Source organism: Pogona vitticeps, chromosome 6 (assembly GCF_051106095.1).
Source record: "Pogona vitticeps strain Pit_001003342236 chromosome 6, PviZW2.1, whole genome shotgun sequence".
Classification (NCBI taxonomy): domain Eukaryota; kingdom Metazoa; phylum Chordata; class Lepidosauria; order Squamata; family Agamidae; genus Pogona; species Pogona vitticeps.
The window spans coordinates 75,475,591-75,488,967 of record NC_135788.1 but is presented as its reverse complement, the minus strand read 5'-3'; the positions used below and the strand labels follow the sequence as shown (position 1 = coordinate 75,488,967).

Below are 13,377 nucleotides of genomic sequence, written 5' to 3'. Positions count from 1 at the left end.
GCCACATACAATATCACAGGCACCTCCATTTCCTCCTCAGCAAATGTGATCTATTCCATCTTTTGCCAACAATGCCCCTCTGCACTCTACATAGGAGAAACAGGACAGTCTCTACAGAAACAGGTCAATGGTCACAAATCTGACATCAGAAACCACAACACACAGAAACCTGTCTCCAACCATTTAAATCAACCAGGATATTCTGTGGAAGATTTGAAAGTTCCTGTTTTAGAATAGAATCGTTGCAAATCAGGAATACAAAGAGAAACAGCCGAGATAAAATTTATACACATTATGGACACTCATATAAGTGGACTGAATATAAACTTTGGTTTCTTAATTCATTACCAAATGTAATACTTCTACTCTTATCTACTGCCACTGTTCTTTTCTTTATAACTACCAAGCCCATCTCTCAACACAAGGCTCAAAGGTAAAAACTGTCAATATTCCCTACATTAACACATGCGATTGCTCTTCTTTCATTTTTCTATTTATATTCTTTCCCCCTCTTGAATTTCCATTGTATCCCCAGTCTTCCGACCCCCAATTTCCTTTCTCTTCTTGTCCCTTATCTTTGCCCAAGCCTGGTGTCTGTTTTCCATCTCCTGGAGTAATGTTTAGATTTACAACAGTACCCTAAGACAACATAGGTCATAAACTACTGCTGTAGAGGTACCATTATCCAAGAGCCAATGAGTATTAAGAATGTTCTGCTTGTGAAACTGATATTTCATTTACATTTAATTCTGTTTCCATATGTCTGACAAAGTAGACATGTCCACGGAAGCTTACATTAAAATATAATAGTCTTTAAGGTGCCGTGTGTTTTTATCTTGTTTTGTTTCTTTGGAGTTTGGCCTGTTATTCTTGCACAGGCTTACATGGCTACCTCCTCCAAAACTAAAACTATGTAAAGCTGGTATCTTTTTTTCTGGTGGAAATTTGGGCATGATATTGTACAGCAACATAGAGCCATTTCCTGACTTTTTGAATTGTGGGTACAGAAGCACAATGTCCCCCATTCATACACTAAAGGTTTTTTGAACAATTGAATTAATACATTCCTTAGAGAGTGAGTAGAGGGGAAAGTAATGTACCATCTTTGCTTATTACTTGCAGCAGCCTTCTTAAACAATCCTAGCTTCCATTAAAATACATTGCCAGAATGTTACTCAGCAGCCACTGATTACTGTTAGGTCTTCAAAAGATTTGCCTTCAGTGAAACAGCATAATAGAGGTGTTTATCAAAATCTTATAATAAAGATAAGTGCCCTGAATCTCTTTCCAATCAGAGCGAGTGTATAGCTATAGGAGGAGGGGAACTTAGAGGCCTAGCTATCCCAAACATTTGTTTGGCATCTTTTCCCAGAGTAAATATGGACTGGCTATTAATCTCACTAGGTTCTAATAGTCCTGCCTGCCTGCCTTGGTATATTTTCAAGGATTGCAGCTTACCTACTTCTTCTTCAACTGTGCTGACCCCACCTTCATTATATTCACATTAACCCAGATCAGTATTCCTGGTTATGAGCCTGAGTTCAAGGTAGTGGACTGTAAAGGACAATTGAACACCCTGGACTATTGTCTCCCCCCACACACGCCTTGTTACAGCTGTCCCACTTCTTTTATCAGGTGGCATGACAACAAGACAGGGAAAACATTCCCCTTCCTCTGAGTCACTGTCTGCCAGTGAAAACAATTTTTTTAAGGAAGTGGTTGACTAATAGTCATGCAAGGCTGTAGTCCCAAATTTTTATTTTTTATTTTTTTGTCTTTTTTCAGATGTGAGAATGTCAGTGATCTGAACCAATCACTTACTGATTTTGGAGGCACTTGGCCAATGAATGTCCTGGAGTGACAAGAAGACTGCCATTCATTGTCCCATCATTGGTTATGTTACCCCCCCCCCCCAAGAAGTAGTGTCTGGTTGGTCCAGATCACTTCCACTCTTGCACTTAGAAAATAATTTAAATTTCAAGTGGCACACATATGGCTAAAGTCTTAGCTGGCCACAATAATATTTTCCATTTCCTGTGATTTGCTTCTGATGTTGCTATGCCAGAGGTGTTTAATCCCTTCTTCTGGATCTGTACCCTGTGATTTGTTCCCAGAGTACTTCTGCCAGTAACGTTATTCACGGTCATTACTCTTCAGCCTGTAACATGAAGTAGTTAGCCCTCACACTGGAATCAGTAAGATTTGCCTTTTACAGTAAAAGGCCCTTAGTAGTTTGTTCACAAGTCAGCAACATAATTACAGTACAGTATTATAATTTTCAGTTTGTACCACTATATATGCTTGATGTGAGAATGCTCTGGGCAGTCAGTCTGTTGGAGAATGCTGGCTTAAAAGAAGGGATGCACATCTGTGTTTGGAAATATTTGGAATTCATGAAATAGTGCCATATTCAGATATTTCCAAATAGATCTGAATCTCAGTTTGGTAGTTCTGAATATCTGTAATAATTCCTAGTATTCAGAGTTCCATATACTCCTATAGATTAGAAAGCAAAAGGCTAGGCTTTGCTTGCTAGAGGAAGAAGTGAAAGTGAAACTTATTTCTCAGGCAACCTGGAGTGATTTCTTAAGAAATGGAACTTAAAGTCACTCTGGAACCAAGGATAGTAGGAGCAGGGAACTCAGTATCTCCTGATTGGGGTTGCCATGGGTTTCCTAAGGGAGGGGGCCTGGGCTGAAAGTAAAAACCAGCAAATGATGTTTGTCTGCAGCAATGAAATCTAGAAGTAGGTACAGATACCAGGACATGTTTTCATACATTGGCTCTTTCAAGTTGAAAGAAAAGAAGGCATGTGCCCAGAATACCTGTTCTCTGCTTCCCCAATGTTGCTGCTGTTTCCTGATGACATTCCCATAGCTCACGGTTCAATCAGTATGCCCATTACAGTCACATTCCTGGGCTGTCTTTCCTCCTCTAGCCAAAAATAAATTCTTTGAGTTTCTAAAAGGCAGAGAAGGGATGGGGGGGGGGGCGGGGAACCTGACAGCCTTACTGTCTTCTGTTTTAAAAGATGGGCCATAAATTCCAAACTGGTAGCTGAGGATGAGCTTGAAAAAAAACTTGTATACTGCATTATCTCCATCTAAGACGCAAACCTGGCTTCAACATCATCAGCCATGTGAATTTGAGACATTAATAGCAGCATATAGGCTGGAACTACCCACAAGTACTTGATACACAGCCTTGAAGGATATGATTTATCATTGAAAGCTCAGTTTGTTTGTTTTTGTTTTATACAGTGGTACCTCGACTTACACACTTAATCTGTATTGGAACGGTGTTCGTAAATCAGAGTACCATTTCCCATTGAAATGCATGGGAACGGGATTAATCCATTCCAGCATTTCAAAAAAAACCCAAAAAATAAAAATAATAAAAAATAAACAGAGCAAGTCCAATGCTGGGACAGCAAAAAAAAATTCCAAAAACAACACAGGACAGAAACATAACCCCCCCAGTCCAAACCCACCCTCCAAAACCCACCCAGAACAGTTTTTTAAAAAGGAAAAAGGAGCACCTTACCCATCCGAAGCCTCCTGGCACTCCGCTTTCTCCGCCACGGCTGGGGGCAAGCGGCAAAGCACCTGGCCAGCTCAAGTCTCCCGGCGCTAGGTGACCACTGCCTCTGATCGTGGTTGGGGGGGACCCCCGTGAGGGTTCCCAGGGCTTCCCTGCCACCATTGGAGACCTCCTGGGCATCCAGTTGTGGCGGCAGAGGAGCAATTTTTAATTTCCTGCCTTTTTCTGCCGCCGCGATCAGACCCCCGGGAGGTCTCCCAGGGGTTCCCCACCGTCACTTCCTGGAGGTCCCCCGCCACCACGATTGGTGCCTTCAGGCTTTCGCAGGGGGTAGACTGGGCCTACCTACCAGGGGAAGCCCTCCTGAGGGCTTCCCCTCGTAGGTCCAGTCTACCCCCTGGGAAAGCCTGGTAGACCGGGCCTACCAGGGGCTTCCGAAAGCACCGATCGTGGTGGCAGGGGACCCCCAGGAGGTCTCCGATGGCAGTGGGGAAGCCCTGGGAGACCTGGTGTCCCCCGCCGCCATCGGAGACTTCCTGGTAGTCCCTTTTCCTAACCGTTGGGGTGAAAGAGCAGCCTCTTCACCACTAACGGTTTGAATGAAACAACAACAAAAAAGGCATGGGGAATTTGAATTTCCTGCCCTTTTCCCCTGCCTTTTTTTGTTCGCAAGTCGAGGCTCCATTCGCAAGTTGAAGCACCATTTTGCAAATGGAGCTGTTTGTAACTCGAAACGTTCACAAGTGGAGATGTTCGTAAGTCAAGGTACCACTGTATTCTTAATGGTCAATTAAAGATATCACCTGTTACTGTATTTATATTCCATGACCATGTGCCCCTTTCCTGATTTTTCCTAATACCTAGGCACTGCTGCCTGATGGTGTGCACTCTTTTTGTTTGGCACAATCATTGGGAAGTTGTCAGATGGCAGAGGGAAATCCTTTAAAAATGTTTTGCCTGTTTTTGGTTTAATTTTAAGGGGAAAATAATGACTATCTAGTATTCATATTGACTGTAATGGGGTTCAAAATTTCCTAAAATTCCTAATTTTAAAAATTCTGAAACAGGACTGTAATTCCAAATCAGAATTCTGGTGCTAGTACACATCCCTACTTCAAAGTGAGACCTGATTTTTTTTTCTCTTTTCAGATACATTTGAAGGAAAATCTTATAGTCATGTGTTGCAAGTGATTTTCACAAACATTTAACATTCTGAACGTTGGTTATAGGAAACGTGAGGAAGAAAACAGAAGGAAAGCCTCCGAGCTACAGAAAGAAATGCAGAACTCCAAGACCGACAAGCTCCAAAAAGAGCAGCAGGATCTCTCAGAGACAGAGAAATGCCGTGTGAAACACCCCATCCCACAGTCACCTCTTCCACAGAGCAGCATATCTGAAAGCCAAGCAGGGAAAAGCAGAAGAAGCTCAAACCCAGGTTTCCCAAACAAAGTAGCAGTAAAAAATAAATCTGGTTCCCTAGAGCTGCTTGGTGAAGATCACAAAATACAAATAGGTTTGTAATCTCCCTCTATCCTTTTGTCACAGCTGGTGGTATTTTAGCAAGCAGAGGATCAAGCATGGACCAACACTTTAAGAGGAACCTAATCCATATTTAAGCCATGTGGTGTTCAGATTCAGGAATCAGGCTACAGTCCACTGCTTTATAAGACCAGGTAGTACCCTAATGGGATTTGTGTCACCTGATAGTTGATGAATTAGTAACTGCAATACCATTCCCTGGCTACCCATCTGTATTGCTGGCATCCACAGTAGCAGAGCATGAGCCCACAGGTCACATCTCTCTAATGCTGCCATATAAAGTAGAATAATTGATAATTAGAGATGGGGAGCTGTAGCATTTGCCCTTGTGGCCCTTGCTTGTCTTTTCTTCACAAAGAAAAACTGTTACTAGAAAATTGTGTGTATGTGTTCTGTGTCATCAAGTCAGAACCAACTTATAGTGACCCTAATAGGGCTTGAGATGTTTCAGGAGTGGTTTTACCATTTCCACCCCCTCCGTGAGTTTCCATGGCCAAGTGGGGATTTGAACCCTGTTCTCCAGAGTCCTAGTCTGTCACGCTATCCACTACACCAGACTGGGAATCCTACTAGGAAATTACGAGATGATAATTCTTTTTTGTTTATCTCTATTCCTCTAGAGTTATCCAAGGCAAACAGCAAAAGCAAGTTTCCCTGTCTCCCTTTTCATTCTAGAAAGGAAAACAATGGGTCTAAACAGCAGGCTGAAATTAAGCATCAAACTGTATCTGCTACTTTAGGCAGCCGTAATAAAAAACACAAGGAGCCAAATGCAAGAACAACTGGCAACTTCACACATGCCAGGAAAAGGCATAACTCCAGCATGAAAGCTGCCAGCTCCAGGGAGAAATCAGAAAATCAAAGCCAGTCAATAAACAATTATCCAAACTATTGTGAAGGAACAGCAGCTTGCATTCAGAATGGTAACTGCACTAATGGAGGCACAAGGAATTTGAGCCAATGCGACACAGAAAATAAGGGAAACCCTTGGCAGCTGAAGGCAAGAAGCAAAGGAATAAATGATGAGAGATGGTCCCCTGCTGGCTCCAGTAGGCCAGGTAGTGCCAGAGGAAGAGGTATGAACAACAGAAGTGACACTTCAAGTCCTGCAGTGAGACATACCAGCAAGCTGGCAAACAACAAGGCCTGTCTGTTGCCTGTCAACAACGCAAGGACTATTAGACTTTTGCCTGACAGAATGGCTGTAGGTGCTGACTCTAAAGACAGTTCCAAGCTGGACAGGAATGTTCTAATGTCACCCAGGAATTCAGAGGATCAGCTCTGTTTTGTTCAGCACAAGAGCAGAGATACTGAACCTGTCCCATTCGAAACCCGTAAGCAGATGATAGAAAAGGAAAGGGCGCGAAAAGAGCTCTTCTGGATAAAGAACTGTGCAGCAAACATTATTCAGAGAGCTTGGAGAAGGTAAGCACACTTCATGCTTTCTTCCTCTCTAATTTCTATCATTTTACCTACTAGTTACTATGCCTCATGAAGGTGATATCATTTTTCCTAATATCTGGGGAGTGGGAGCAAGCACTGAAAGTTTCAAGTAAGCTAAAACTAATACTCAGAATAGTTAAATAATGAAAAATATATGAAAGTATTTTTTTAGAGTGTAAGAGGATTTGTGCAAGTTTCCCCCACCAGCATTTCCCTTTCACATCAGTCATGAAACCAGCTGTGTAGCCAGTCTTGCAACCAGTGCAAGACTGGACACACAACATGGATCTTGCTGAAGCATAGCAAACACCTCTATGATCACTAGGGAAGTGCCGTTTTTGTTTTGCTTTGTTTTTTGAATGTTTGTGGGTTTTTGGGGTGTGGGGGGGCTTTTGTTTTGTTTCTACTACAGTCTCACCTGAGACACCTACAGACATCCGAACATGTCTCACCTGGAAGAAAGACCTAAATCAGAAGACTTTATGGCCTAGCTTAGGTTTATTTCCACCTAGCTTCCTGTTCAAAAGGGAAGATGTCCTGGTATTTGTCTGGGAGCTTTCTTTCTGAACAGAGAGCTAGGGCATGCTAGATCACAAAGCCTTCCAAGTGAGCCACATTAAAGTTTCTATAGGTGCTTGTCTGTCAGGTAGGACTCTCCGCATGAGCAGTACTGGGATTTGTAACAAAATAAAACAAACCTTCATATTCATAAGGAACACCCTTCCATGATCACATAATTCAGTATGATATTGGCTATAGGAAACTTGTGTAGGAAGTGGGGGCAGAATATCAGATGCACTACCATTATTTTCATTTGATTGTTCAATTACATTCTCTTGAAAATAATTTTTAAATAATAGCAGAGGTGGGGGAATTGGAAAGACAGTGAATAAAAAAGGGTCAACAGGGAAGGATACATATTGCCTTGCAAATAATTGGGCAAAAATTAGGAGTCCACTAAAAAAAATCCTAGCATGCTAGTCCCACAACAGTCCAAACAACCAACTAACTTTCAGTATCAAATAGCCCTTTTTTATTATTTCATATTCACAATTTTTATTCCTCTCAGCTGACTATGAAGGTTACTTTTTACTGTTGAATATGGATATATATGGATTTTTTTTTAAAGTACAAATGGGACTCCTCTATACATTGGGTTAAAGATGGGTCCCCAGTGTTCAACAATCCAAAGAAATCTAAGGATTATTTTTCTTCCTTGGGACTTTATTATTAGTTGTAAGAAGGGAACTGATCAATCCAAAGCAAACTTAGGTCTTGCAGCTATTTGAAATAGACCATTTTTGTGTGCTGAGCAGTCTTATGAAAAGTTTTCCTGTCTCCTAAACCCCATAATTTCCTTTACTAAGCACCAGAATCAAAACTAGATGAGCTGTTATAGAAATTATGGAATCTAGCCTTACATTTGAATGTTTATATTGGTGGTATTATCTAGTACAAGTAATTTTTCCCCTTCTCCAGTTGTGTGGATTTTTCACCTCTTATATCTCCGGTCTTGAATGCCTCTGGAAGCTGTTTTTCTTCTGTGAAAGCACCAGAGAAGACTACTGGAACTGCACATCATGGCAACCATAGTTAGGTAGATGCTGTAGTGTTCACCCTGCTCATTAGTATTTATGTGGAGATTTGCATGCACCAATGGGAGTTGGTGAGGGGTGGAGCTAAGTGGGGGTAAAGAAAAGGAAGGGAGGAGGATAGAGTAGACAGCTGAGAGTGAAGAGAAAAGGTTGTTTTAGTGGAGAGTTAATGATATTGACTGGACTGTAATCACCTGTAACAATAAACAATTTCTACTTTGTTCTGAAATGATACGTCGCCTGGCCCTCTGTCATTAATAGTAAATAAAGCTGATGTCCCACATATAGTTTCCTGAGAAACCTATATGTGGGACAGGAGGCAACAGTTAGAACTGGATATGGAGCAACTGATTGGTTCAAAATTGGGAAAGGAGTACGACAAGGCTGTATATTGTCCCCCGACTTATTTAACTTATATGCAGAATACATCATGCGGAAGACTGGACTGGAGGAATCCCAAACCGGAATTAAGATTGCCGGAAGAAATATCAACAGCCTCTGATATGCAGATGATACCACTCTGATGGCAGAAAGTGAGGAGGAATTAAAGAACCTTGTAATGAGGGTGAAAGAGGAAAGTGCAAAAAACGGCCTGAAACTCAACATAAAAAAAACTAAGATCATGGCCACTGGTCCCATCACCTCCTGGGAAATTGAAGGGGAAGATATGGAGGCAATGACAGATTTTACTTTCTTGGGCTCCACAATCACTGCAGATGGAGACAGCAGCCACGAAATTAAAAGACGCCTGCTTCTTGGGAGGAAAGCGATGACAAACCTTGACAGCATCTTAAAAAACAGAGACATCACCTTGCCAACAAAAGTCTGAATAGTCAACGCTATGGTTTTTCCTGTCGTGATGTATGGAAGTGAGAGCTGGACCATAAAAAAAGCAGACCGCTGAAGAATTGATGCCTTTGAATTGGGGTGCTGGAGGAGGCTCTTGAGAGTCCCGTGGACTGCAAGGAGAATAAATCTATCACTTCTAAAGGAAATCAACCCTGAGTGCTCACTGGAAGGACAGATCCTGAAACTGAGGCTCCAGTACTTTGGCCATCTCACGAGAAGAGAAGACTCCTTGGAAAAGACCTTGATGTTAGGAAAGTGTGACAGCAAGAGGAGAAGGGGACGACAGAGGATGAGATGTCTGGACAGTGTCTGCAATGCAACCAACATGAATTTGACCCAAATCTGGGAGGCAGTGGAAGATAGGAGGGCCTGGCGTGCTCTGGTCCATGGGGTCACGAAGAGTCGGACACGACTAAATGACTAAACAAACGAACGACGAATCAACTAGTGGCAGCTGAATGACACGTTGCTTGTGCCTTTGTTTTGGTGAAACAACCAAGGGACAGGCGGAAACGTAGGCAGGCAGGCGCAGGCAAAGGCAAATACTACAAGGGTTGGAGAGGGCTTCTTCCCATTTTATATAAAAACATGGATTTTGGCAACACAGGAAAAGCAAAGTAGAATATACTAGAAAGGCATAAAAGTGAATTTTCTTAGTCAAACACTTGAATTCCACTTCAGAGTTTGTATATCATTTGCATCATGCCTATTTTATTTTTTTAAAAAAACAAAACATTCTACATGTGTATACCTATCTAATATACACACATAAATTGTTGTTGATATCTAATTTCAGCTGTTAGTTGCTCTAAATTCTTGTATTCTTAGATAATGGAGAGACCTTATATATTTGGGTGAGACATATTCTACGTACATTATTAACATTTATTCACTTAACTTGGCTTCATCCCAGTGCTATCATCCTCCCACTTCATTCTGATGTAATATACTGATATTGCAGTTCAGACACAGATATAACAAATTAATTGTTGTATCTAGAATTTACCTTAAGTCAAATTTATCTGGCATTCTGTGAGGAGAAGATCCTGAACTGTGGAATTGGAAAAGGATCAACTAAAATGGGCTTCCACTTTCTTTTCTCCCTGCAGCTACCAGTTAAGAAGGCAGTTCCTTCAGCTTTTTAGTTTTAAGCGACAGTGCAAAGAAGATGAAGACAAATGGCGACAAGAAGCAGCTGCTATTTGCATCAAGTTTATTTGGAACAAGCAGTTGAACCCTTACCCCTTGAAAACAGTTACCTCGAGCAAAAATATAAAGTCAGTGAACAAAAGCAACTCAGGTGTCAACTCCACACAAAAGCCATCCACCCTAAGGCAAATATATGGTAATTATCCATATTGTTCAGTGCTTATTTTGGGAAGTTAAGTATTCATTTGTTAATACTTTCTGGTTGAAAAGTGTTCACAAGTTTTGTATAAAAAAGTACCTTCATCAAACCACCAGGATTAGAAATACAGTTCTTCATGCAGATGTAAAAGTGTTAATGTACAGTATTTGAAAATATATCCACACACTTAAAATCCTCCAACATTTATTGCTCTGGTTATTCTAAAAGTGTTATCCAAAAAATAGTAACTGCCTGTGATTACCTTAGCATTAGGACCTTTATCAGAAGAAAATACAGAATATAAGAATATAGTGATGACATCTGGCCTAGATGCGTTTAAAAGGGGATTGGACAGATTTCTGGAGGAAACATCCATCTCAGGTTGCAAGCCATGATGGGGATGTAAAATCTCCAGGCTTAAAAGGAAGGTACTTCAAGATGCCAGATGCAGGGGAGGGGGATCAGGAGACAGGTCTCCAGTTGTCTCATGTGCTTCCAGAGGCATCTGGTGGGGCCACTGTGAGATATAGGAAGCTGGACTAGACGGACCCTTGCCCTGATCTAGCAGGGCTCTTCTTATGTTCTTATGTTAAGTAGATATAGAATTGAGGTTGTGCATAGTGACTTAAATGTTGCCTTTTGACTCACCGTTATCAGATAAGCTAGGATGAAATTTTCATAGAACTAGATAGTGGCCAAAATCTTGTTGCTTCGTGTAGTAAATTGCATTAGAGGTGTCCCACCAAATCAATGGAGATTTAGTGAGTAAACGTCTCCTTAAATACCATTGATTCAATTAGGCCTACTCTAAATCTAAGTTACTGTGCTAAAGTAAATCACAATTAGACTGGGCTCATTTGAGTGGACAGAATTTATGAAGAAGTTGACTTAACAAATGTTCAATGATTCAGTGAACCTACTGTAGTGCAATTTACTTTGCCAAGCAACAGGATTTTGGCTAATGTCTATATTTGCATTTTAATCATAATTAACTGCTACACACTATATAGGACACTCTTTTTGATTTTCTTGTCTGTGGAAAACGCCCTCCCTTTTTTTTAAATGAAGAAAGAAAGTTTGTGAAAATTGAAAGTTGATCATCCGTTTTAGGAGGGGGGGGAAGATGTGAAGGGGGGGTTGGGGTTAGTTTGTAGTGTTTGGTTTAATTCTCAGCCTCAAACATATTTCCTGATACATTTTGAAATAAATATTTTTTAATAAATTACAGTGGTGCCTCGCTTAGCGAGGTTAATCCGTTCCGAATTAACCCTCGCTCAGGGAATCCATCGCTAAGTGAAATAAAAAAGCCCATACATTTAATTTAATGCGTTCCTATGGGCTTAAAACTCATCGTTCTGCGAGTTTCCTCCATTGCGGTGGCCATTTTGGATGCCTCGTTAGCGAGGCAAAACAGCAGTCGCCATTTTGTTTTAGCGGCGGCCATTTTGGAACCGCCGATCAGCTGTTCGCTATGCTTTGATCACGTCCACGCGATCATCGCATAGCGAAAAAAGCCCATAGGGGCCATCGCTGAGCGAATGCTTCAGTGATGGCCCAGGACCCCTCGTTGTGCGGTTTCATCACATAGCGAAGTGCTTGCTATGCGAGGCACCACTGTATATAATTTCATTTCATTGTGGTCATGGTTAGAACCCAACCATTACATACAATAGCACTAAATTTTGCCAAATTCCACTGTGTATCTACCTTATAGATCAGGAATTATATGGTTGTTGCAAGCAGCAATGATTTCACAGCATGCTATCAGAAGTGCACAAAAATGCATTGGAGGAAGCTTTCAGACACTCCAAACAGAACAATACTAGCAGAATCCAAGAACTAGGGACAAGTAGTGTAGTGAAGGTAAGTTGTATGGGGAAGATATTTGCTGTAGGCCAGCAATGGGGAATCTATGGCACATGTGCCACAGCTGGCACGCAGAGCCCTCTCTGTGGGCACGCAAGACATACGTTGCCAGATCGTTCCCCCCCCCCCCGGCAGCCAAACCTGAGAAGACGACTACAGCCACAATGCTGGCGCTCCAACAGGCGGCGGGCCAGGATCCGGAGCAGCTGGCGCTGGCTGCGGATCCGGACTGGGGTCTCGAGGCACCTCCATGCCCGGGATTCCCCCTTCTGCCACCACTTCCAGTTCCTCCACTTCCGCTTCCACCGCCATCCGCTGGCTGGTTGGTTTGTTTTTCCCCAGTTTCAGCACTCGAGCCCAAAAAGGTTCGCTGTCACTGCTATAGGCAGTTCTTCATGGTTTCTCTGACTCACACTTATAAGTTCTGCACCTGCACAGAGCAGCATTCAGAATATTCTCAAGCTCTACAGCTTTATCATTTGCTCTTCCCCTTCCCATCTGAGCATGCTCAACCCCTACCTAATAGTTTACCTCAGCTCCTTTTTATCCACTCTTCAAGAAGCAGTTAAACAAAGTGTTCATACTGCTTTTCATTAAAACTAATGTTATCACCTTAAAACACCTTATCTTCTCCTTACATTCTGAAAAAAAATGTTTGTTCTCATCTCCACTTTAAAAAAATGAATACTGTAACTATCATTTGTATCACTGCAGTTTTGTAAGGTTTCTGTGGTCTTACTTAAGAAGTGTGTGTTCTGTGGAGGGAAAATCTCTCATCCAGGTACACACTCTAAAGTGCCTTTTTTGCTTGTGAGAAGGGCAGTCTGCTCAGCAATGCAATTTCTGCCAACATTTAACCAGATGGCCCATTGTAACAAGCTGTCACAATTAAAACTGTCTGTGGGAGAAGTCCTTATAAGCCTTTCAATTTGTAGGGGGGAAAATCCTTACACAGCAAGTTCTGTGATTTCCAGCATTCCGAAATCAAGCAATAATGGCCTCTCTGCAGTCCACAATACAAACTCTTTCATAGGAATCAACAGGCTATTCTGGTTCCAGATACTGTATAGTCCTGTGATTATACTGATATTGACAAACTCATTAGTACCTGTTTCACTTGCCAGAATGCTCAGACAAAATAAAAGAAAATATATCTTCAAAGACAACCCTACCATAAAAGGTGATGCAGCCTCTGGC

At 41.8% G+C, this 13,377-nt stretch overlaps 1 protein-coding gene across 3 annotated transcripts in view; it reads left to right on the top strand.

Moving 5' to 3' along the window:
- The window catches only part of INVS (inversin), a 114,900-nt gene that overhangs the window by 92,111 nt on the left and 9,412 nt on the right, over positions 1 to 13,377 (top strand). For 2 of the 3 annotated variants that reach the window (XM_073003905.2, XM_073003904.2), the window contains 3 exons: positions 4,770 to 5,053; positions 5,700 to 6,504; positions 10,076 to 10,311. In XM_073003905.2, the coding sequence (XP_072860006.2) occupies positions 4,770 to 5,053; positions 5,700 to 6,504; positions 10,076 to 10,311 (1,325 nt within the window). Of the gene's footprint in view, positions 1 to 4,769; positions 5,054 to 5,699; positions 6,505 to 10,075; positions 10,312 to 12,028; positions 12,178 to 13,377 lie in introns of all 3 variants that reach the window. The other variant, XR_012088498.2, reaches the window with a different exon arrangement.